The sequence below is a fragment of the Gavia stellata genome, chromosome 19 (genome assembly GCF_030936135.1).
Source record: "Gavia stellata isolate bGavSte3 chromosome 19, bGavSte3.hap2, whole genome shotgun sequence".
Taxonomy (NCBI): Eukaryota; Metazoa; Chordata; class Aves; order Gaviiformes; family Gaviidae; genus Gavia; species Gavia stellata.
Genome location: NC_082612.1, coordinates 6,105,912 through 6,132,656, shown reverse-complemented (window position 1 = coordinate 6,132,656; position 26,745 = coordinate 6,105,912). Strand labels below are relative to the sequence as shown.

Below are 26,745 nucleotides of genomic sequence, written 5' to 3'. Positions count from 1 at the left end.
ACACACAGTGGCTGCATCTCCACCACTGTGTAGGAGCAGTATCAAGGCAGGGCTGTAGGTTAAATGTTTTGAAATCTGATGAACTCTGACATGAGGGAAATCCCAGGTGTACCTAGTGCCCTAGAAACCCTAGCTTGCCTCTTTCTTTGGAGGACATACAACAGCATGCTTACTCACCTTATGAAAATAACTTTGTGCTTTCTAAAGGCTTTGGTGGCCTCAGCTACCTAGGTAGTGACGTGAGGCAGAACAACAGCTTGGGTTTATTCATGGAAGAGCCGTGATGTTGCCTGCCTCAGGTTCAGGCCACTTACAAGCACAGTTCAGAAACCAAATGTCAGGCTTCATCAGTCAGTTTAGTCTTCCCTGAACCAGCAAAGTTAGTGCAGTGGAGACAAAGTTCAAATATCTACAAGACTCCTTAAAGGCATTTAAGCCTGTTTTTGCTTAATCTCCTTCCTGTTCATTACTACTGGGTCAGGCATTTTTATTAAGCACTGGGCACTGTGGTCTTATCTCTAATCCAGTCCAGTTTGGCTTTCAATGCATCTGAACTTTACCATGAAACAGCAGGTTCTTCTCAGTGTAGCCAGAAACCAATTTTCATGCAAGCTTGCCTTTATGTTTCTCAGCTGCCCTTGCTGGAGAGGTCTAGGGAGAGATGCTGATTCTTATTTTTTTTTTTTATAGCTGATTTCACAGGTATGTCACAGTTCAGAAAACAGCAAATCCTACTCCTGAGTTAGTCCATATACCCTCTTGATAATGGGCTACTATTAAGTAGTAGTACTTAAGTTCCTGGAGTCATGTAAAGTATCTGGCATGATGTAATCCTTCAATGTTTTTTTTAAAGAATCACATTTCCTGTTGCCACTTGTAAGCATTATAATGTTTGTATATTTGCCTGCAAAGAAACTGCCTCCAATCCTTGCACATCACCAGAGAGCAGAGCAACAATAGTAAAAAAAAACGCAGAATAAGCTTTTGATCTGAAATATTAGTGTGTACCCATTTTTTTTGAGTCACGTACAATTAGAGATTGGACCAAATTACTTCTCAGCAACTGTCACGTTATTCTAGGAGCAGTCAGGGCAGAACTACATCCTTTTCTCACCAGGTATTTGAAAAACATGCATTGTCTTTTTGTTCCACCCTTTCAGCCCCCCAAAAAATTCCTTTTCCTTCTCCTGGAGCATGAGACATGATAAAAGGTCTTTGGAAGACTGCAGAATGTTGACCTGTTTGGTGGTAGTTTTCCTACCTGTTGTTCTTTAGATCATAATTTGGTCTCCACTAAGACTCCTTTCATTGGTTGGTGGATTAATCAAGGCATCTCAAACAAACCAAAAGAGTTTACAAAAATTTTAGTGCCACAAAATGCACAGTTAGCTTAATGTCAGGTAGTCGCTCTAGTTTTATGACATCTCTTCCTTACATTGCCATATTGCAAGTGAGGGGATAGTCTGGAAAGGGGAGAGGTCAGTTCCTTTTACAGTTCATCACCTCATGAGAGTAAAAAGGTGTCCTAAAGCCCATCTGATCTCTTTTCAGCTGCACTGAGTGCAACACTTGGTGCAAAGTTGTCATTTTCATGGAAGCGGTACCTTCTAATGAAAGAACCTATTATAAAATTAGCACATTTTTAGCACAATTACACAAGTCACTGTAAAATCCCACTGAATGAAGATTATCATCATTACCTGTATTATTATTCACTAAAGTTTGTATCAGATACAGTGTTTATTATACCATCCAGCCAAAGACGTGCAAACTCTTTGAAGACATGGTTCCTTTTTGAAGGAGTATGTAAGCCAAGAAGTTGTAGACCCCAGCTCTACAGCTTTTTCATTTCAGCCACTTAAAAATTGTAACTGTATTTTTTTGTTTGTTTAACAGAATGGCAATGCAGAAAATTTAAGTCAACACATAAAGAGTTTGCTGTGTACACCAATAAAAAATGGGAAAAAGAATAAAGTGATAGGTAGGTATCTTTACAAAGAATATTTTTATACATTTCATAGAAATATTTCTGTGCTCCACAGTAAAATCTCAGCAACATGGAATCTCAGTCCAGGAGAAAAGATCCTTAATTATCATGTTTTCAACTAACAAGTCCACTGCAACCTTGACTGTAAATTGCTTACCTAATAAGTTACCAAGTATCTACAACGCTTCTGTGATACTTCACCATTTTTATAGCTTCTTTGCACTCAAAAATTTTCTGTAAGTAAAACTATTTTCATTGCTTCCTGTTCAGAGAGTCAGTTACCACTCCTGCTTGTGCAGATCTTTTATAAGGTAGTGAAAGGAAGAGAAGATGTAGATCAGTAAATAAGTTTTTCAGGCCTAAGCTGTCTGTAGTGCTGGGCTTCTAGAGAACAGTGGTGGCACGTGGGAAGGCAAGCTGAACTGCACAGACATTGACAGTTTCCTCAAATGAGACTCAGCTACGGAAAGATTCATACATTAGAAGACTAGCTGCTGTGCAATTTTGGTGCTACGAATTGCCCTTTAGAGGTGCCTGCTTCTATCTGTGGATTACATAGGGAGCCTACAGTCCTATTGTAAGACACTAGTTTAAGTGTCTAAAGCTACCCAGTGTAAATCTCTCCCCAGCATCTCCTTTGCTTTTTCTAGAACTACTTTTCTTCTATTTTAAAGAGTGGCCATAGTACCACTGATTTCCTGGGGTAACATTTTCAGAAGTAATTTGACATCACTTAGGTCCTCATAGGCCTAGATGCTGATGGAAACTGAGAAGCCTAGTTAACTCAAGTTCCCTAAAAATATTTAGGTGGCCGTGGTCTGGGTCCTCAAAGATGAGTATACACCTAAATAGTTTTGAGGATCTGGTCAGGGAATCAGCTTAATGAGCTTTAAGTCTTTCGGTGAATTTCAGATTCACCTTAAACAAAGGGATGATGATGATTTTGGAAATGACCAGGACTTCCCTGTCCCATGAAGAGTGCAATGAGTGTCAGCCTGCTTTCCTGGCATCAGTAAGTTCCACAAGCAAACAGAACATAAAATATACTGATTTCTAGATAGCAGCATGAATCCGACTTCCTCAGCTTTACAAAATTTGGCAAGTAAATGTTAAGAGTTCCAAGAATGCATTTTTTAACGGTCTTCAAACAATTTTCCTTGAGAATTATGGCAAAACTGCATAACCCTTGTATGTAGTAAATATGAGGTCACTTTTCCATGAAGATAGATCTTTTTTTTTTTTAACTCCTGAAGCAGAAAGAGAAGCATCATCTTTACCTAATGGAGTTCTCTGAAATTTCTTTTGATATCAGCTTCTTTAATGAGTTCTTTTCTTACTTTGCTTTAAATATTCTACCAGACCCTAGAAGACCAAGATGAAGATTGAACTATTGAGCTTTAATTAGAGATATTTCACTATGCTGTATAGCTACTGATAAAACAGTTGCATTTGATCTCATAGTTTTTTTTCTATTGTTATTTTCTGTGGAAGTTCAAACTGAAAGTTTCAGTGAGGCCACCCATTTAGATGGGTTTTTCAAATCTGAGTAATTCTCATTGGGAAATGTTCTTCAAAGTCTTTCAAGGTTTCACAGCCTGCCTAATGTTCAGGTCTTTAATAGGGCAAGGTCAAGAAGTTCTCTTTGGGACAATACCCAGAAGTTCCTTTAGCATAGTATATACTATGTAAGAGTATTATTATAAGTCTACTTTTTTATTTTTAAGATGAGTATACCCAAAACCAGAATTTGGGAAGTGGGGTGTGCAGATGGGCATGGGGTGGGAAAAACTGTCCACAGCAAAAGCAAGCAAATCTTACTGGCAAGAAAGATGAAAAAACTTTTTTATTCTCCTGACTTGTACATTTTTCAGGTATGTGGTGAAAGCTTTACAGAATCTTTCTGTGGTTTTATAACTATGTCCCAATAAAAGGCTTCTGAGTTCCTTTAATTGTAATGTATGGACCCCTCAATGCTTTGGGAAAGCTTTTGAAAAAGGTTAAAGAGTCTTAAGTACTACACAGTATATTTACTGAAATTCTTTCATTTTTTTAAGAGACATTTACGTGCATCCAAATGCTGTGTCTTTTAAGAATTCATTTGTTTTTGTGGCTTATTCACTGTTGAGTCTTAATCTTGTGTTCATTACATCACAGTTGCTATGGAAATAATTAAAATGTCATAAACAGTACTAAACAGAGATCTGAAACTGAGTTTCATGAGATTTTCCTATAGAGTTTTATAAGTCAGCTTCTTTTTCCCAGGGGAAGTTACTCTTGTTCTTAGTGAATCCTTATTTGCTGGGATTATATATTTTTACTATCATTCAAGTATCTAGTCATCTCATTCGATCAAGGTTCAGAATCCTGTTTCCAGTATTCAGATATCACAAGGCCTGTCACAACAGTTTACAGCTACAGTTACAATATTCTTACTGATCTCTTCGGAGGAGACTGTGATACTAAAGTAAGTTCCCCAAACAGCATGTAATTTGGAAACAACACAGTGTCACCAGACACTAAAACTTCTACATGCAAGGCCAATGTTCCAAAAACACAGTTTGCATGTGTGTGCTACATCCTTTTCCTCAGTTTTTCTACCCACTGTAACAGGGAAGATGCACACTTGCTCCCTTGAAGACTTTTTTTCCTTTTAATTAAAAACCTCAATGAGCTTTTTTAGTCTGTAAATATGGAGTACTAAAATGCTGGAAATACTTTCATATAAAAAAATTATTAGCATTGACAAGACCTTACAGTAGCTGCTGATCATGTTCACTGTTGGAACTGCTGTAAAATAGTATTCATTATAATTTCTTCCTGACCCGTAAGCAGAGAGCAAATCCGGCCTCCCTGACCTTATGGTGGTGAAGTGTAAGGCATCCAGGTTCTGTTCATAGATCCTGTGTAAATTAGGAGTAGCTCTACTGAAGGAAGAAAACCTAAAAATTGTTAAGAGTGTGCTGGAAACATCACGCTAAACAGTTACCTTCTCTTTTGCTGGTTAAATACATATTTAATATATTACTTTTTCTGCTGCAAAATGTTCTTCATAAAATAGATGAAGTATACAAACTGGTATGCAATAGTAATTTATAGAAAATGAAGACTTCTTCCTTTTGTAATTTTTTTCAGAATTTTTAATTTGCAACTATTATTTTCACTGGGATAATTATTTGCAGTTGGCCAGGAAAATGCTAGCTTTTATGCTCAAAACTGTTAGTACTCACACTCATGAGACTGAGAAAACATTTGGACTCACTTAAGACAATAATCACCCCCAAAGCAGTTTTGGCCAAAGACAATGTATACTTACAATGCAGCTGCTTTAATTAATATTCTGATTTCTTGGCAGAACTGCCATCTGCTAGGTAAAACTGAAGTGAGGTATATGTGTGAATTTCCCTCTGCTTAAAATGCTGTCAGGGATTTAAGTTGCAGCAAAGTTTGGCAGAAGTTACCTGTCAGACCTTTCAGTGGCATGTGCACAGAAAAGTCCAGAAATTCATAACAAAAAATAAACAGATGCAACTATCAACCAGTTTGAACCTAACAAGCTCAATTCAGTAAGATGCTTTTCAATGAGTTCAGTAGTCTTTGGAGCAGGCTGTAATTCAATCATGTCCTCATAGAACCAGCGAGTATACTTAAGCTTTGAGCCTCAACTTGGGTATTCTCTGTTTACTTCATTTATTTTAAAAAATTTCCAGTAGTGACTCAAACAAGGAAGTGAAAACTGTGTACTGCTGTTCTGACTTTTATAAATGTTCTTTTGGCACGGTTACAAAAATTTAATTAGCCTCCAAAGGACAAATTGTCTTTAGGGATTAAATCAATCTAGAATACTATTAATAATAAAAGTTAGGATGAAAACGACCCTAGAATTTCACAAGATAATCAAGTCTGTAAAGCCCTACATTTTTGTTTTACAAATCCTACTTTTGAGTCTATTAAGTAATATATAAAGTTTCAGCTTTTAGCCTATAATACATTGAAATTACTCTAAAAAACTTAGGGGAAAATCCTACAGCACTCCTGTGTGTCACTTTTATGTATATTGTGTGTCACTTTTATATATATTATACTGTAGGCTAAACTGTCCTAGACTTAATTTTTCTCTTGATATTCCATACAACATATGTTGGCAGTTCTCTGTATTACTTCTTTTAATTTCCGTATCCTGGAATAGGGGTTTGCCAGCTTGTGAATAAGATGGAAGAAAACTCGGGCAAAATCAAGGCTTTCAACAGAAATGATGAACAGTTCTTGGAAGCATTTGTCATCTTTTGTGGCTTGGGGATCCAGAATACGCAGATGTACGAAGCTGTAGAAAGAGCCATGGCCAAACAGATGGTGACATTAGAGGTGAGCTCAAAATCTAGGTGGTCCTTAATTAGCCCGAAACAGATCCTAATTTTCTCCAGACCCTGTCTGTTCTATACATAAGTGCAGCTAGTCACACGGATACTGAACAGAAATTGTTCTTCTCCAGGAAAACAGTATTTGGCCTGTAACGTTGCACAGGAATTTTTCTGCTTGCTTCCATATCTGCCAGCAGACTATTTTATTTGGTATTGTATTTTAACTTCACTCATGAGATTTAGTGGTGAACTGAATGCATCTTTTCCTCTACATGAGGCTACACATTGGCAACATAGCGGGTTTGTTCTGTTGCGTAGGAAGGGGAAATGGTTTGGGGGATTAGGGGCTTCCTTTTCTTGTCTGAGGTTTTCTGTGATGATTTTGGCTCAGCCCTTTAGACAGATGGGTTTGTGGAGTAACAGCAGCATTATTGTAGGTTTTCAGCAATTTCCTCAGACTCCATCAAACCATATCAAGATGAACGTCATCTGGTCTCAGCCTTTGAATTGGTTACTGTTAAGTTTAATAGCTAAAAAGGACTTTAGTCTGAGAAGCTGAATTACTCAGAGGTGATAACTTGAAGCTGAAAGTGAAAAATTTGTAGACTTTGGATGTCCTAACTTTCATTATGTAAACAGAGTGTTTGCAGAATTCCTAAAACGGGTATTATGTACCCTGTAGCCTCTAAAAGAAATGTTACAACTCTCAAATAAACCTGTATTAAGTCATGTTAAATAAAAAAGTGGTAAAATTATTGTGAAAGTAATTTCAGTGCTTTAAAAGAAGAGCTGCTTATTTCCATGGCAAATTAGCAATTCTCTCTCCTACTATAACACTTTATAGATAATATAGGAAGTCCAGAGAGATTATAGATTAGTATATAAGATGGCTTCTTTACAAAAAAAGTCAGTCTCTAAGGCTCATAATTATAGCTGTTTCATGTATTATTTGTCTTTGAAAGTGGGGCATGAAAACTTTCCAAAGAGAAAATCAGAGTTCTTTGCTCTTTTATAGAAACTATTTACGTTTTCTTGGCCTAATTATCTCAGGAAGATTCTGTGCTGTGGGAGATTTGTGAAAGCTGCAGATATCTCTCCATACGCTCTCAGAGAGCTCCCTTAAAACCAGCTTGGGCCCTGCATGGACACTAGATTTCATCAGCAAATGCAATGCAGTGCAACTACAAGCTGAAAATTCTGCTTTAGAAAAAATACCTTTTTATCACATTGCTCTTTTGTTTGTAGTAAGGGCTGCTTTTCTCTTTCTGTAGGTTCTCTCATACCATGCTTCTGCTGCTGAGGAGGAAACGAGGGAGCTGCAGGTAACAGCGGTAATTGAATTTTTTACTACTACTTTAGAAATGTTCCGTTAATAGAACAACAGAGGGCAGTCCTTTACACAGATGTGATCCCTAAACATGCAGAAGCACATCTTCCAGAAACAAAAATTACAGTGAAGCTTAAACGGATCGGTTCCTGAGTTGAATCAGTACATCACATAAAAGGGAAACATTACAATGCCTACAAAGAGAGATACAGGTTGGCCAGAGCGCTGCAATTACAGGAGAACCAGAAGTATACTGACTGCCTTTCACATGAGTTTAAGTGACAGTAACAGCTGATGCAATGTTAGTATCAACTCACAATGATTAAGCATTTCAGAAGCAAAATGTTTAAGAACTCTTCTTTCTGCAGCTAAGTCTGGATGTTGTATATTTCATATCTTTGGTACCTTTCAAGCATCCCAAGTATGGCCTTATGGCCTTACACAGAAATTCTGTATTTAATTGTTAATGCAATGATTTTTTTTTTTATTTTTATGGTTACTTTTCTGTGCAGTGTTCTGTTCTGCTCATGTTTAATTCTGTGTTTAGAAACCACTGCCTAAGGAGTAACTACAGCTATGAGTTCAAGTGTAGTCCAAAGCACAGCCTGTGCTTAGTCTCTCCAGTTCTCTCTGTTGGAGCAGACATTCTGAGGAAATAGCATCACCCCTGCTGTATGAAACAAATGGGAGGGATGGAGAGCAAGGTAGACATAGGGGACCACAAGCTGAGTAGTATAGGACTGGACTGGACAAGCAAGGTGCCACAGAACAAGGCACAAGACTAATGATAGTTCTAGAATGGTTAGCGTCACACAGATTTCGAACCTCAGTCCTACCACGCTGTTGCTCATTGATAAAGAGGCACTGACCAGACCAGCATGCAATGGATCTCCTATGGTTTCTCTTCAGGGCTTGTGTTGTAATCTCTGTGGTTACATCTTTACTGCTAAATAAAACAGAACCACGATAAACCTAGCACTGAACCAGTGTCCATCTCTACTGCTTAACTATCCATGTGCTTCCTAGCACAACCTTGGCCCATGTCAACCACCACTTTCTAAGGCAATAGTAGAGCACATAGTACCAGCCCACATAGCACAGGCCATCTCCAATAGGCAGTGTGGACGAGTGCACCAGATTTGGCTTCCTCTAGCCTACAGTCTTGCAGCGCTATTCGAGCAGGTTTTGCAGCCTCAGATATGCCACATATCCTCACATCACATCCCAGGGCAGGAAACAAATACCCTTATTTTCATGCCATGAAGCCATCACTCTGAATTTTAACAGAACATTGGGATTCTTCCTGCTTAGCAACAAAGTCAAGAAACCCTCTTCTGATTATAGTTCTAGATAGGATAAGCTCTCCTGAGCACGCTAGCGCATGATGGTATATATACATCTTTGCAGAAGATCAAAGTGATTCAAATAAAGATTAATCTTGAAATCTTCCCAAATCCACGAATGAGGACTATCAGTGACAGACCCCGTTCCATTCACCTTCTCTTCTCAGGAACCAGGAAGAGGGATGGGATCAGCCAGTTTGTGCTATCTGAACAGGAATAGGAATGGGCATCGCAGAACTCAATTTATGTTTGGAAGGTGCTCTTGACCCTTAAGAATACAGCACCCCTTAGCCCTTAAAAGTTTACATTCTTCTCTAAAAATTTAAAGAAGCTCTTGTCTTTTCAGGTGTACAGCTTTGTAGTACAAAAAAAATTCCGTTCTTTCTGTTATTTTGTAACTAAACACAATGTAAAATCTAGTATAAGAGCTTTCCCCTAGCTAGGACACATGCTGTCACAAAGTTACTCAGCAGAATCAATGGTATATCAAAATCCATGTAGGGCTTGAGCTTTATAGCATAATATTGGAATTGATACTTGTACTTACTATCTTTGAATCATTACAGTTTATATATACTTTATTAGTGAGACATGGCATTGGCAACAGAAATTACTACAGTGTGTCACAAATGAAATTTGTGACAACAGAATTATCTGCAAGTAGTTTCTCTAATTTAAAACTGTAGTTTTCAAATGCATTTAATTTGTGGACTCCTGAAAGATTTAGATCGGAGCAGCAAAACCTTACAGACAGAATTTCAACCTACTGACAATAGCCTTGGTTTTCTTCTCAATTACCCTATGATGAGACTGCAGACCCTTACCCTAAAAATCCACATGGTACAGTCACATGGTTAATAATCCTGCACTGCAGTCTTTTAGTTGAATCAATTAAAACCTTATTCCTAAAACAAGGGAAAGAGACAAATCTTGCTCTTTAAATATCTGTTGTTAGCATGTACCCTTTGAGATACAGGATCATTGCTGCCTTTTTTCCTTTCTCTCTGTACTCACAAAGTAGAACATAATTAAATGTTGCAACTATCAACCTCCATCTTTTTTTTCTCAAACTATTTGCTCTTTCTGTGCATTGATACAGGTAGCAGTACTTGAAAAGAGATAAGGCCAAGTGAGTTTCAAGATCAAATAATTCATATTAAAGACATCAGTACTCCTATTCCTAGTCTTAACGTAAGTCCTGGATAAGTAGTGACAAAGGGAGTACCTGCTACCCAAGTTGAGAAAGCTAACTTACTTCCTTAGCTTCTCCTCTTAGTCGTGGGAGAGAGGCAGGTGATTCTAGAAAGCAGTTCAATGCAAGTGATTATTTCAACTACCAATTCAGGGAAATACGTTAAGCGTGGCAGTTTCTTTCTTATGCAAATGATTCTTTCCTTGCAATCTAACTTAAACTGTCAGCAAGGTGTAGAGAATGTTTTTTTCTTTTTTGGTGTGCTGACAAAGAGTTTCCAAAAACTTCTGTGAAGTACTTGCCCTAGTATTTTCCCCTAATTAAGAATAATCTCTACCACATTACTGGGATACCTTTGTATTGACTATCTTCCCATTAACACAACACAGAAAGACTTCAGTTTTGAAATCAGCATGTGGAGCAGCTTACTAATATAACCACCTTGTCTCAAGTGATAGACGGATGTTACTCATAGTTTATTCCAGGCTTCAGACTGTACAACTTTGATGTAATGTGTGGAGATGCGATCCAGGTGCCTAAATTACAGTGATGTAGCAAGTCACTGTCCATAACTGGATCCTCCCTGGTGGCTAAAGCTAACGCATTGCATATTACAACTTTTGTTTCACTATTGAGGGTCAGCTGATGAATGGCAATTTACTTGGCTTCAGAATTCATTAATTTTCATTTTGCACTTATATTTTGTCTGGCTTGATACAATGATACATTCAAATGATGCTTCTGGATATACCTTTTTGGCTTTGCTTGGTTTTACTTCTAAATAATCTGATAGCACAGAAAATAGATGCTTCATCAGGCAGTTGGACTAGATGATTGTTGTAGGTCCCTTCCAACTGGAACTAAACTATTCTATTCTATTCTATTTATTATCTACCTTGTGTAATAGGCTGCAGTCAAATTTTTCACTTTCATCATCAGTTCCACATACTACAGAATGTCATATTGCATCAGTCTCCACCTCCTTTGAGCCTGGATACTGTCTGCATCATACAAAACACATGAAACAAAGCAAAACTGTTTATAGTTGCCACTCAATTACCATAGTGGTCCCACATTTTCCTTAGCCTTCCTTCTGCTGCCAGTGTATTTACAAAAACCATTTTTGTTGCCCTTCCCATCTCTCACTAGTTCCAACTCAAGCTGAGCTTTGCTTTTCCCATCTTCATCCCTGCACACTTTGGTGTGAAAAAACTGATACTACTGTAGTGTAAGATTTACCATTTATTTTGTTAGCAACCTTAACATCTGTATTTTGCAGGGCAACCAATACCTATACTCTTAATTTTATAACTAGAAAAAGTAGAGTTGTAATACATGGAGATATTACTGATAATAAAAGTTACAGATTTTAACAAGTATAGAGTTGGGGTTTTCTGTCTACTTTATAATTTCAAATTTCACATTGAAGGTTTATGATTGTACTCAAACTACACCAAAAACATTGTCCACAGGTTTTAAAGATTATTGATCAAAGATGAACCCTAAGTTATCAGGTTTCTAGCCGTGAGAAAGCTCTGCCTGTGGACATGTTCTGACTACCATTGCACTGAACGTGGATTCACGTTAGGAAGTCTGTTCTACTGACATCTCTTTTCTCACCATTTTTAGAAAAATGTCAACAGTTACAGATTTTGATGTCTGCACGTCCATAAAAACAAACATATAACTCCACTGCGTTATTTTCTCAATCTCCCAATTTCATACATACTCTTGGTTACAATGTGCCTTAGGTGATTTAGATAACAGACTGACCAGGTAACCCTTTCCTTATTCTCCTGGTCTATGGAAAAGTGTGTGTTAAATCTAAGCAAATAAGGTAATGTTAAACAAGAAAGGCTAAGGAAAGATAAATGAGAAGTCATCAGGTTTCAGTATAATGTGATGGTAAAATATAGTATCTCACTATTTCTCTGTTGAAAAAGCAGGTATTTATGTTATGCTTCCTCTTTCCTGCTGCTAAGTTGTGTTTTCTTATTCTTCTCTAGGCTGCTGTAGTACCATCCGCACAATCTCTCAACTTAACTGACTTCAACTTCAGTGATTTTGAGCTATCAGATTTTGAAACAACACTGTGTACAATTCGAATGTTCACAGACCTCAACCTGGTGCAAAATTTCCAAATGAAACATGAGGTATGAATGCTATCAAATGCTACTTCACATAAAGAGACAACTTAATTATTAAAAAATCGGGAGAATAGTGAAACGAGCCTACAGTAAATATAATTGGAAATCTGTATTAAAGAGTAGTTAGCAAACTAGGAAGGTATATAAAGTGGGCAGCACTGGGGTTTGTCCTCAGTTTCGTTCTACTGGATGATTAGTAATTTGGTTAATGGACTGTAAAATGCTTTTAGAAAACTTGAGGAGTGGAGGTAGAGGACTTGGTTAAAATTCAAATGAGTTTGAAAATGTATAGCAATATTTCAAAACCAGCAAGAATAAATGTATAAAGACTAACAAAACCAGTCAGATGCATAAATTGAAAATGGTAATCAAAAGAATAGCTAGTGGTAAAACACTACTACACACAGCTACTAGTACCAGAAACCGTGTAAAAGTCAATAATGTGCCATAGTAGCAAAAAGGGGCAAATTTCCTTCTTTACTGACAGAGTGGTATTTAAGGCCCATGGAGTAATTATATTGTAGCTCATATTTGAAGAGACACACAGAGATACAAATTAATCTAAAAAAATAACAATTTAGGAGATTGAGCAAAGTTTGAATGAATTAAGCTGGTTTTCTCCAGAAAACAGAACATTGAGGAGGGAGATGATAGCAACTTTTCAGTAAGTGAAAGACACTTAAAGAGGACAGTAATATTGTTCTCTATGTCCATACAAGGTAGTAAAAGTAATTAGCGTAGTCTTTTCCCCCATGAAAGATTAGAGTAGAAATTAGGGGGAACTTTATAGTTATGGAGATGGTAAAGACTGAAACAGATTACTTATGTGGGCTGTGGAAATTTCCCCGAAGGGTTTTACCAATGGATCTAGTTGTAGATATGCATCTGTCAGAGGTGATCTAGACAGATATTCTTATTTTGCTCCTGGCCCTGGAGGCAGACTAGATAAACTCTTAGGCCTCTTCCAATCAATACACACAATTTCTATTTGTAAAAACCTTCATTTTTAACCGCTTGATTTTTGCTTTATATATTTTTCAACAAAACTTCCAAAGTTCAGTATCAAAATGCAAGATTAATTCGGAGGACTTCATAGGCAGACAAATTAGTAAAAGAAAACAAGTATTTGTTTTCTAGATCACCAGTTTATAGACCAATTTAGATTAGTAGTGTTTAAGGGCCAAAAGGAGTACTCTGTTACCTAGTCTGATCTCTTGAATATCCCAATACTTAGTTTAATCTTTGTAGTAAGGTCAAGAACTTGTACTTCCTTAAGGGCTATGTCCCAACAGAAGAGAGGGAGTCAGGTAGCCCAGTAATGGGTGGGCTTCTAGTTCCTAGTGGAGCAATTGTAATGGATTTATAAAACCAAAATAACACCATGACAATAGACACATCATTACACATCTCAATAGAAGCAAGAGAACATTGAGAGCTTTGAAGCTACATTTTCAACTTTCCATACTAGAGGTAAATAAAACTGGCAGTAGCCTAGCACTCAATTTTTAACAGTGGAAAGGCAGAGAATACTGCTGCTTTTGTCTGTGTGGAATCATTTATGTGGGTGAATGATGCTGGATTTTCATTTCAGTCAGTACAACATCTTTCACTAGGAACACTAAAAATTTTCTTGAACAAACCAAGGCCTAGATTCTCAGCCAGCATTTAACATAGAGCATTTAAACTAAGGGACCTGTTCTAGTACACTTCAAATTACTATCTGACCTTCATACCTTTCACTTTTTTAGAAGTAAAATATAACCCACAACTTGTAATACTGTTGTGTAAAACATCCAGGACATACTTTCTTCCTGCATAAAAATATACTACCCAGCAATATAGTAATCGCTGGTTTTCTGTCATACTTATTTGCTTTCCAAAGTCCAATTCTGCTTGTCTACTGACAAGCTGATATGAGGGAAAAGCTACATGTTCATTATCAAAACAGCTCTTAATAGAACTCTGTAATTAAAAAAAAAAATTTCTCTATCAAATATGTCGTTACAAACAAGGATTTTTTTCCCCCAGATAGCTCAACATAACTCAGTTTCTGAATTAACAGCAGTGCATCTGACACTAACATTTAGCCATTAGTAATAAAACCCCAAACCCACAAGTATTACATACTCAATGAGAGGCTGAACTAGTGGCTGTAAGCATATTCTTATCTATGTTCACAGTTACAAGTATGTTATATTTGAACTTAATTGAATTAAAAGGAAATTTTTTCTGTAAGAGAGACAGTTTTCAAGCGGGATTAGAGAAAGATTTGTTTTCATAAAAAGAATAGATTTCTAACACATTTACAGTTAACTATGTGATGCTGTTTCTTAAAGGTTCTCTGCAGATGGATTTTAAGTGTAAAGAAAAATTATCGGAAAAATGTTGCTTATCACAATTGGAGACATGCCTTTAATACAGCGCAGTGCATGTTTGCTGCTTTAAAATCTGGTAAAATTCAGGTACATTTTGCTGTTTCTACATTACGAATCTTCTGGCTAAACAAATTCTATAATGATGTATAGTTCTGATTGTCATGTCAGGAAGACATTCATCATTCCGTGGTATTGGTAGTGAAATCAAAATATTTCTGCTGAAGACCTCTGGCTTTAAGGGCTTGGTTTGTGAAATTGTTGTCATGTTGTTATGTACCCAGTTTCAGTTAAATCCTCTGGCAATTATCAGGTGGATGTTCCCAATGGGAATATCTCAAATAAGGCATGTACCTGATTATGTCCTTTTTTAAAGTTAATGCTTATGCTACATGCAAGTCAAAAAGATGGAGAAGAAAAGGACTGACCCTATTTCAGGATGTTTCCTTATAATATTCAACAGGAATTTTTTTAAGTTCAAACACAGAGCAGAGTACAGCTTTAGACAAACAACAGAACATTTTTTGGAAATAAAGATTTAAATGCTCATTTCAATGCTTTTGAACAATGTTTCCACCTTCCACTTAAAAGACACATAATAATTTAAAAAACAACCTAATCATTCTTTATTACAAATACTGAGGGCTATATGATCCCCAAAATAAGAAAGATATTGATATCTTTTTAGGTTTTTTTTTATATTCTTGAAGAAAACATGTTCATTCTGATTTAACATGTTTTTTCAGTTTGATTACAGACAATTCTTACTAGTTGGTTTATACTATTTTCCAGTAAGCACTTCTGAGAGAATAAATAAAACCTATTTGTAGACCAAAACCCAATACCAATAATGAAGAGGCATTCCTGTCCTCTACAAACTTTGTCTCACTAAAAAAAAAAAAGACAAAAGGTGAGGAAGAGGCAAAGACAAGGGCTTTCATATTCCTTCTATACTGAAATGGACATGGCAGTTTTGCTCTGTGTGCAGCCTAGCAATCTCTGATGATCCCAACAGCTTGCTTGCTATTTTTGGAATCCTGTCAGTCTCCACTGCAATTTCCATAAATTGTTTTATTCCTAACTACACTGGATTCAATCCACACTGATTTTCATGTCCTAGATTCTGGAGTCAGAACAGCATTGAACGTAAGTCTGTCAATTTTCTCCAGTTTTAGGGGAAAAGCAAGCACTGGGGGACACATCTTCCTAGAAGAAACATAAAATCAGTCATTGCCAAACTGATTTGTCTTTTGACTAGACTAAGGACAGGTTTCATTGTCTAGAAAGCAGATGCAAATCTACAGAAGTTATAACTGCTTAAAGGAAATTCGGATTTGATAGTACAGAGGGTACAGCCCCCCAGTGGCAGTGCTGTCTGTCACTAGCTGTTCTTCAAATTCCTTTCCTGACTGTTGTGCCTGCTATTCTTGTCCCATTACAAAATGCTGCATGAATACTGTAGCTTTGTCCAGCCTCTATTTCTCGCCGGACAGATTTACATAATTTTTCTATCCAATTCCACTGAACAATATTAAAGATGTGAAAAAGGCACAAAAGAGAAACTGAAACCGCTCCACTAATCCTTGTTGGAACTCCAGAATAAACTCTTTGATAATGAGTCAGATATTGGTTAATTTTGTTTTCCATGGGTTTTAAACTTCTGTTAATTTATTTGCCCAGTGACCAATGAAAAGCATGACATTTTTCCCTTCTGATTATTCCAAGGACATTTGTATAATGAATTTTTATACCTACTTAGGTAATGTAGCCTAACTCCCTTGACGTAATAGAGGAGCTGAGCTAAAAGTCATGGGGCCAGAATTTAAAAAAGTTCCTCATGCTCTCTCTTCACTGCCATTAGTGACATTATGCAAGTCACTTCCTCTTCTTCTGTATCAGTTTTCTCACCAGTATATACAGGGCTAGATGATGTTCCCCCTGAAGACTGCATTGAGGCCTATGGAGAATGACTATTACTGTGCACCACAGCTTCAGAGATAAACCTTATTCTCAGCATACCATTTTATGTCCTTGTGCTCCTTGGGCCAGAACTGTATCTGCTATGTGGGTAAAGACAAGAGAGCAGACATAAAACACATTGTGCAAAATAAATCCCCATCACAAAGCTAACTCACTTCTTGTATTGCTCTTTACATATAGAGCAAACTGACTGACTTAGAAACACTGGCTTTGCTGATAGCAACTCTAAGCCATGATTTGGATCACAGGGGAGTGAACAACTCTTACATACAAAGGTAAGTAAATCTGAGATAAGTTAAATAAAAACCATGTTTAATAAGTTAAATAAAAAATGAATACCAAAATCACAGAGCTAAATTAAGTACAACCTAATTGTTTTCATGCTGTGAGGCTGTGCAAAGGAGCAGGTTTTTAAAAAGCAGTAAGTGCAAGAACAGCCAGAAACATTCAAGAGTCCAAAGCAAAGATGCACGGCCTCAGTGGTTGACTAACTACAGTGGCAGATGAAGTTAACTCTTTGTAGACTGTGCAGAGGCAGCGTCTTCCTGCTCCTGTTCCGGATGTCCCATCCCCCATTTCCCATACCATGACAGCAAAAGGTCCCAGCTTCCAAGGGACAGCATGTAGGAAACGTGCAGCTTTTCAGCTTGCTCCCTGCCCAACCAGCTGTTCCCCATCAAGTCTGGGCCAGCACAGAGCTGAGATCTGCAGGCATCTGATACAAAGGTGTCTCCCTACTGTTTTGAACTCAGTTTTACTCAGGATTTAGCCATGTTTTTCCAGATTTCTAAGTTGATTTGGACAAGATCCATATTTAAAATCAGATTAAAAATGTATGACTGTTTTGCATTGATTTTGGATTATCTGTACTCTTTAACTTTGATCAATTCTGAAATTACAGAAAAACCTTTACAATGCAAAAAGTCAAAATGTGTTTTGAAACCTTGAAACAAAATATTTTTACTGAACAAAATATTTTTTCTAAAGAAAATATTTTGCTTTGAAATTATCAAAACAAAGCATCTGAACTCTTCTAAAATTGTCTCCATATTTTAATTTTTAACTAAAACTACTTGATTTTTTAGACTTTATTAATAGTTTCAGATCTGCCCCAGATGTGTTTTTCAGTGAATTTAGTACTCACTTCAAATAACAGTATATGATTCTTTGATTAAATAAACAGCTTGACTTAAAACATGGTATAATGTGATTACTGTGATATGGCAATGTGTCCTGATCTGACCAGAGATGGGGTAAAAGATACCCAGAAACGTATACTTGTATCTTTTTCTGGCAGAGTTGGAGAGTGGTTTTGAAGCTACCTTTGGAGGAAGTGGTCTGCTGTTTTTGCTGTGTGTAAAGTAAGATACTAGGGGAGGAAAAGTTTGTTTGAGGCAGACAATACTGAAAGGCAGAAAATAAGTAAGCTGAAGCAGAATTCCTGCCTTTCAGATATATCTTCAGAATAACACTAACACTGATGTGTAAAGAAAAAAAAAAACCACCAAACCCAAAACCCCACAAAATTGAAAAAGTTACCTTTTTCTAGTTCCCTAATAGGGGATTCCAGCAGTAACTGTAGCCTTGCAGTGATTGGAACTGGTTAGCTATTTTTTGCTTTATTTATTTAAAAATAAATTTCCTGGAAGACATCTGGAGATGCGTCATCTCCTCTCAAAAATGTCCTGGGAAAGTCTCAGAGATAGCAAAATCTAACATTCGCACATGCTGTAAAGCGGAGGTGATTACAGCTTAGTAATTCTTTTTCAATAGAAAGTTCCATGAATTTTGTTTTTAAATCCCTCATTTAAATCTAAATGAAAAGTTATTTTTTCCAGGAACGTATCCCTTGTGTTTCTTCCTTGGAAGCAGGGAGAGTGGATACTTAGCATATGATTCTTTTCTGAAGCAACAGGGTTTCAAAAATTAGAATGGTCCTGGTAGTAGAAATTACAGGAAATTAACTGCTTAAAGGTCTTTTGGTAGATATGCAGGGGGTTTATTTTCTTTTTCTTCCAAACCCACATGTAAAGTAGGCAAGCACAGAGTATGAAAACTGCATAACCAAACTACTGTGTTCAGAAAGGAATGGTGTCCTTTGGCCTGGCGTGGTGGCTTAATAGAAATGCTGTGTACTACCAAAGTAGGACCTGAGTTTATTTCCAGCACTTGTGTCTTCCCAGGCAGCCAGGGTCCGTAAGTACTGAGCAAGCTCTCGTTCGATGTAGTACTTGGGAAGATAACCTAAGATATTTCTCACACATTTCTCCCTTCAGTCAGGATGAACTTTAGGGGACACAGTATGCATCCCACTTAACTCAATGGGAATTTCACCCAGCATGTGTTGGCACCATCCTACAGTTTGTTTCCTTACAGAAACACGCAAGCATATTTGCTCTATACTGCTTTTGCAGTGGTCTCAGAGGAGGTGCTGGGCAGCCAGCCCATAATCCTCAGGGGCTTGCATCCTTTAATCTCTCTTTCCGCATTTTTGTTTGTCTTTCCATCTTTCTCTCCACATTTTTGTGCTTCTTAAATCCCCAGAGTCTCCACTTATGACTTATTTGAGTCTCTGTGTGCACTCACTTACATGGGGACCCAATCCTGCAACCATTAATTCATGTGAATGATCCTTAACCATACACAAAGTCCCATGGAACTGTATGCTAAAAAAGAGTTTCTTACATGATTAAACATCTGCAGGTCAGATTGTAATTGGAGTAATAGATTCAGGATCAGCAGCAAAACAGACTTCCAAAAGAATCCTGATTTAGTTGAAGAAATGACATAAGCAATGTGGGACCAGGGACTGAAAAATGAAGATACAGTAGCAAAAGCTAAGAACCGTATTATGCAATGAGGAACAGGGGGAAATTAGAAATCCTCAGAGAGGAGGAGTTTCTCTATTTTGTCTAAAGCCACTCAAACAGTAGATTCTATTTTCTAGACTAAGATAACTTTAAATTCTGCATCCACACAGTTGGTTTCATGCTGTTTTCACTGCCATCATCTTGTTTCCCTTTTGGATTTTACCCTGGGCAAAGGGTAGGTAACAATATTGCAGTAGTTTGGTCGTGAAGAGAGTGGTGATGAATGAAGTACCAGTACAGTTACTAATACTGGGAAATTACCTTATCAACATTTTGGGCCCTGCACCAGGGGCCCAAATTTTCCATTGGTACCACTGGGCTTCTGATCAGGTCTGCATTATTACGTACAAGCTCAGTAGCTGAGCTGATCAAATATGCCAGGCAGGTGTTTAAAATGTTACCAAACCCAAAACTTGTCACTGAAATTTTGCTTGTGAATGAACCCTTCTTGTTGCCTTTGCTTTTCATACAAGAAGTTTCACTCTTTATAAAACCTTGTATTACATTCTCACTCCTTGTGTGCAGCTAGTCTCTACAAGTAACAGAAGGCAGAAAACTAGAGTTATCAGTGCTCTGACGAAGTAACAGCATTGTCTTTCTATCTGTACTCCCCCTGCATCCTTCCAAATGTATTCATTTTGTTTGGCCAGTTACACAGAAGGGGGAAAGAAACTGGTTAAGAACAAGCGTGGGTGGGTGGGGGTGAACTGATAATAAGAAAAGGACATTAAAGGGAATTTATTTCTGGATTAGTAGTATGTTTAATTTGATTTCTCCATCTGATGGGTCTTTTTACTCCTCAGAAGTGAACATCCACTGGCTCAACTGTATTGCCACTCAATCATGGAGCATCATCATTTTGATCAATGCCTTATGATCCTGAATAGTCCAGTGAGTGCCACATTTTCATGTATGCTGAAGGAAACTATTCCCTAGTTTACTTTTTATTTTTAGCTTTTGGATAGATTCCCACCCTTATACATTCCTAAGTGATCTTTATTCCTTTTTGGGTAAAGAAAGCTAATGCAGCAGTTTTGAAATCACAGTTCCATTGCTGAGTGCCACCAAACCCTTCCAAGTGTTGCCTGATAAGGGAAGCCTTGCTAATAGCCTTTTGAGTACCTGCTTCCTTGGACCAAAGGAAACAGAAGGTTTTGTTGCCATTTTCATGACCTCTTATGAACCACCAAACAAACCCAAGTCCTTGCTCTCTTTTCAAAAAACATACACAAAGCAGTCCTGATGAGACCAAACCAAACACTGCTAGTGTTGACATTCCAAAGTGAAGCCAAACCTAAGTTAAGTAAATATGCAAATAAAACTACATTCTTCTTGTTTTATATTATTAACTAATTCTAAGACCAGTTATTCAGCATGCACAATCATTTCAAAGCAGTGTATTTTCACTGCTCATTTCATATCACAGGTATGGTACTTCTGGCATCCTTTGTATTGTAATGATTCTTTCCTATTCAGATGGGAAAATATGGACAAAAAAGTGGAGGCAAGCTGCCATTTCACCAGTTCCATAGTGCTTTGGTTTAACAGTGGGCTGCTGACCTTATAGTTCTATGTAATAGCTTGTTATTTATGTTACTTCATAAAAAGAAAATATTTTCATTTTCGTGAGGTGTATAGGCAGGTACTAGAATCTGTTATAGTTCCTCTGCTTCAGGGAGGGGGGAAGAGGAAAGAGAGATGCTACAATACAGCTAGTGGCAAATTTAATTTTGGTGAACGAAATGGACTTAAAGGCTTTGATGTTGCTCTGCTTGCAGTTTCATTTTGTAATAGTCGATTATGATGCTGCTGTTGTGCAGCTTTCTGCCATTACTCAAGAAGACTGGAATTTTTATTTTTAAATTGCGGAATCTGCAAGAAGAAGCAGGGTAAAAGAATGACATCAGATATCAGCAAGCAACTCGTAATGATTTAGTGTCTAAGAGACATTTTAGCAAACTGATGTGCTGTTGCCCATTTTACTGATAATACTGGTTTTGTTTTTTTGTAAAGGGAAATCAGATTCTCAGCAGCCTTTCCATTGAAGAATACAAGGCCACACTGAAAATGATAAAACAAGCCATTCTTGCCACAGACCTAGCACTATACATAAAGTAAGTCAGAGGAAAGTTTGGCTGGATAGTCATTGCTGGATGTTTGGATTGTGCCAGCATGCTGCAAAATCTTTTGTTTTACCTTCTTTTAAAGGAGGAGAGGAGAATTTTTTGAACTTCTAAGGAAGAAGCAATTTAATTGGGAAGATCCTACACAGAAGGAGCTATTTTTGTAAGTAAAAGCAGAATGATTAAGTCAGTTAGTATTATTAGGTACCCAATTTTCCATGCCATGTTGCTGTGAATTTTGTTAAAACCAGCACATCTGGGTGCTCTGGGCCTGTACAAGCTGGCACTGGCAACTAGGTCACTGAATGACTCCCTGGGCCTGAATTACTGAATCTGCAACCTGTATAATAAACTTTAAGTAGCACGTGGAGTTACATGAGCGTTTCTCTTCTTCCTGAAGAGTGCAGGGTTCCTGTCTAGGTACCATGTTCTTTTGCTGTTGATACTTGATACTTAAGTATTGACTTGCTGAAACCAGTAACTAAAGATTCAGGACAGGCAGTTTGTTTTGAAGCTGATTCCTTACTGGCAGTGAAGAAAGACGTTTAAGAATAGAGACACATATTGTAATGCACAGCTACAGAAAAGCAGGCTTACATAGTCTGTCTCAGAAAGGAAGGATTCCATATTTCAAATTCAGTGCCTTTAAAAACCGGTCTAATTTAGTCATGTTCTATGTCTATTCCTATTTGTGCTTTAATTTCACTTGTTTTTCTGACTTTGATGTGCCTTGAAATTTTATGTTCTATTTTACTAATCACTTGACTTGGTGGCTACATACATTTCACAATACAGTAATTAATAGTTTTTTCTTCTATTTTTTCTACAGAGCAATGTTGATGACTGCTTGTGATTTATCAGCCATAACCAAACCATGGCCAGTTCAGCAACGGGTACATGCTTAATTTTAAGATTTGCTAAATACAAACTCTGTGTAACAGCTTCTGCTTCCTCCATCCAGTCCTTATTGCAAAGGCAGTGGCGAAACGCAGAGCCTTAGAAAGCAGTCCTTCAAAATGTTGTATGTGGATGGAAGACTTTCTCAGGTCTCTGTAGCAAGATCTGTGCATTTAGCTATGTCACCATGTTAGCAGTAATCTGAAGGTAAACCGGGAATCTTTGTTCTTTCCAACATTTCTGTGTTACTACAAGACAGGCAATTGATACAATGCCCTAGTATCAGCTGACCTTTTTCTATGTGTTGATCCTTCCAACTGTTAAGAGTGGTAAGATGCCTATGTGCCATTTTACTCACTTTTCTTTGTCAGAGTAAATATCAGCACACACAGGTGTTTTGTTTGTTCACAGATGTGTGCATGAAGAATTCTAAAAGCTAGCTGTTAAGCTGGAGAGTCTCATTAATGGGGGGTCCCAGTTTGACATATCCTAAGGAGAGATCAGAAACACAAGCAACAGTTTTGATTCTAGGTAGCAAGCAAACTTTTAGAGCGTTCAATGTGTGAAATCTCTTACAGATTGCTGAGCTTGTAGCCACAGAGTTCTTTGATCAAGGAGATAAAGAGCGGAAGGAACTCAACATAGAACCAACAGTAAGTGGCAGAATCATGCAGAATCACGTCTTTCAAAATGGCTTCTACAAACAGCACTTCACATTCCTTTCAAAAGCCACAGTTTCTCCCACTGACCAGAATATAGGACCAACTCCTTCCCTGTCTTTCTAGTAGGCAGTTTTCTTCTGCGGTTCCCAAACAACCAACAGTGTGTCATTATCTCTGAGCTAGAAGAACAGACAGCATTATTTCTTCTAAATCAGTATTACTAAATTGTCTAGGAAATACATTCCTAAATTGGTACCTATTTGCGACCTATCCAAACCCAGTAAGCTTGTCTATTCATCTAGCTATTTGGGCTCTCAGTCCAAAGACAATCTCCTAAGTCAAGTCATGCAGTCAAATTACCTGTGTTGTAACACATGTACTGATACCCTGCTGTGCTGAGCTTGCTGTGCTTTTTAAGGTGCTGCTTTTTAATTCCAGCCTGTCTCTTTGGGTTTCGTTGGGTTTTTTATTTAATGCATTTAAACACAGAGCTTGTTTACTTCTTATCTGCAGGATCTAATGAACAGAGAGAAGAAAAATAAAATTCCCAGCATGCAGGTTGGATTCATAGATGCTGTTTGCTTGCAGCTGTATGAGGTATGGTGCCTAAGAAAGAATTGCAAATATCTAAAAACAGAACTGCTCGCTGTAGCCTCTAATAGATGCAGATTTGAAAGTAGAATAAAAATCAAATAAAAAAATAGTCCCTTAGTTAAAAAAGATTTTTTTTGTTATATATTACGTATGGTTCATTATTCAGTTGAAGAAATTATTATTTTTGTATTTATCATTAATGGTATGTTTGTCTGATTAATGTATTTTGTTATAATTTTTTAAAACCTAGTGGTAATTGCTGTGCCCTGTGCACTTGGTGTTAGATCCCTGGGTTATATTCTGGATTCCAGCAGCTCCAGTAAGCTGCCATGATCATCAGGGAAAGTCACAAAACTAATGCTTTGCTATCTAGGAAAAGAATGGTGTCCGTGTAACACATTGATAAAAAGTGTTGTTTAAGAGTTTTAAAGAATTCAGAATTCTTCATGCAAAAGGTGATATGCTATGTATAGGAAATTTACCTGAGTTTAACATTTCCCATCCCATTTTTTTCTTTTTCTTTCATCACACACAAAAGCAGTGCATGAGAGAATTCATTGTAATGTTTTTCATCCTGGTCACAAACTGTATAAGCAGATACTTGGTCAGATACAGTGTGAAACAAAACATAATGATTTCTGATTTTTTTAAACCAGTAAAGCACTAGAGTGAAAGCCTCTTCATTGGGACTGTAGCAAGTATTTTACAGGAACTGAGGTGAGAAAAAGAAAGGTGAGGAACAGATAGCCTAACTCTTAAGAATCTTCCAGTGAGAGGAACAAGGTGATTACTCAAATTTTTCCCTCTTACACAGTAAACTTTTCTAAAAAGAATCCACATCCACCAGTTGGAAGAAAACAAGGATAGAGGAAGGAGAGGGAGCTACTAGCTGCTGCCCCTGAAACTCACATGCTTTTGTGCTGTAGAAACTTTTTGTCAGGAAAATAAGGCAGCCTTTGCTGGGAAGCCTCAGAAACTGTAGGAAGTAGGCCATTGAAAGAAGACTGAGTATCTGTGGAAAGGTACAGACTATACAAACAGAATTCTTTGAACAGTACACCTGAGCAGGTGTGAATGCCCACAGGTCCAGAGCCTGAACTTCTATACTTTTTCGTGTTAGGGGAGGGCTTTACCTTTCCATTTATGAAAGGACCAGAAAATTTTCAATTATTTACTCTGAAATATGCACTGCAGCTTACACCAACAGTTACTAAGTGATACCAGTCCAAACTGTACCCATCTCCTTCAAAGAAATGAGGTGCACAAGTAATTTCTAGCTACTGTGCCCCTGCTTTGTAACTGCAGTTTTGTTATGCCATAGTGAATACAATGCCATTCCTGTTAGCAGCCAAAAGCACCTACAAATGTTTGGAGTCTTCTCCCTTCTCTTTAATTGGGGAAGAAAGAAAGAGATGCTACGTCCACAGGAGGGGTCTAAGCAGCATCTTTTTGTTCGGAACATGTTGCCTCTTACAGCTTTCAGTGTATCACTCTTACTTGTCATCTTGTCTCAAAGTCTGACCTGAACTGGAACAGCATGTAGCAGGCTGACAGTGGAACTTTATATAGACTCAGAGTATGCCAGCATGTGTCCTAACCTCACAGATAAGTGAGAGTGACTTACCTGCAGGGGCAGAGAGCACTAAAGAGGATGGGGAGCCTATGAAGAAGTGACAAAACCCGTAACAGTACTGGTAAATACAAGGAAGGGGCTATGTTTTGAGCGGATCCAGTGTTTATTTTGACTGGAGTACAAGTAGGGTATATTACCTGCTTACAGAGATTTTTGTTTTCTTCAATTAGTAATAAATGGTAAAACATATAAACGACTTCAGCGTTACTTTGAAAATGAACAAGCATACAGTTCACTCTCCAACGTTCTAATGCTATAAAAGCAAACAATGAAAAGGGTTGTCATGACAGCCTTTTCACTGTTTTCTTAGCTTTCATGCAGTCAGTAGGAATTTGACACACAATGCAAGCAGAGATGAGTTCCCAATACAGCACTGCAAGTATGTGACTTACCATGTTATTTAGAGTAGGTCAGATCCCAATGAACTGAAGTTGCGTGGCTTGTGTTAGCTAGGTAACCATTGCAGTTAAACTGACTGATCTACAATTCTTCCGTTTAAGTACAGAAATCTGAAAAAATAAAGAGAAATGTGTTTCATTCTCCTCATTTTTTAATTGAAAAAAGTACAATTTAGCAGTTTTAAATGCTGTTTAGATATATTCAGATAAATAAAACAGGAAAACTCCAGAGACGTTTGACAGCCCCATTCTTCTTATAGTGGTGTAAATCAAGAATAATTCAATTAGGTCTACTGGAACTAATGAAGCAGCCTCTAAAGCCAAAAGGAACTATGAAGATTTATAAAAGTTGATAATTCAGTAGGGTCCCTATGTAAAGTTACAGGAGAATAGACATTGCTACCTCACGTTATTTGAATGAGACCTGAATTCCATGTGAAATACTGACTGATTTTACATTTTGTATAGTGACTGGCAGAGGGGCCAGGATTCTTCTCTGTGTACTTTGCAGTCGGTCATAGTAGTTACAGAATCAGTGGGCTCAAACACTCTTTCCCATACCTTGTTGTCTCTCACTATCTGAACTATTAAACTCCCACTTTACACTTCTGAATAGTGTGACTTCATTCCAAAAGCCAACAGAACCCTTTATGCAAGCAAGGACTGATTGTCATAGTGCGAGGATACATCTTCATCACTTCCATCAGGAAAGAAAAACATAGGAAAATGCTTATGAATTGTTCTTTTATTTATTTTTTCAATTCTATATTTAAAGATCAGAATCCATTTTTCCTTCACTCTGATATAGTAACACAACCACATCATGAAAAATACTTGATTGACTTCAGTCACAGTTATTCCT

At 37.4% G+C, this 26,745-nt stretch overlaps 1 protein-coding gene across 1 annotated transcript in view; it reads left to right on the top strand.

The window, feature by feature from the left end:
• The window catches only part of PDE5A (phosphodiesterase 5A), a 67,136-nt gene that overhangs the window by 34,502 nt on the left and 5,889 nt on the right, over positions 1-26,745 (top strand). Inside the window, exons 9-20 of the mRNA XM_059826774.1 lie at positions 1,897-1,981; positions 6,174-6,349; positions 7,617-7,676; positions 12,214-12,360; positions 14,691-14,816; positions 16,887-16,981; positions 20,380-20,467; positions 21,590-21,690; positions 21,785-21,862; positions 22,529-22,592; positions 23,175-23,249; positions 23,772-23,855. Coding sequence (XP_059682757.1) covers positions 1,897-1,981; positions 6,174-6,349; positions 7,617-7,676; positions 12,214-12,360; positions 14,691-14,816; positions 16,887-16,981; positions 20,380-20,467; positions 21,590-21,690; positions 21,785-21,862; positions 22,529-22,592; positions 23,175-23,249; positions 23,772-23,855 — 1,179 coding nt within the window. The remainder of the gene's footprint in view (positions 1-1,896; positions 1,982-6,173; positions 6,350-7,616; positions 7,677-12,213; positions 12,361-14,690; positions 14,817-16,886; positions 16,982-20,379; positions 20,468-21,589; positions 21,691-21,784; positions 21,863-22,528; positions 22,593-23,174; positions 23,250-23,771; positions 23,856-26,745) is intronic.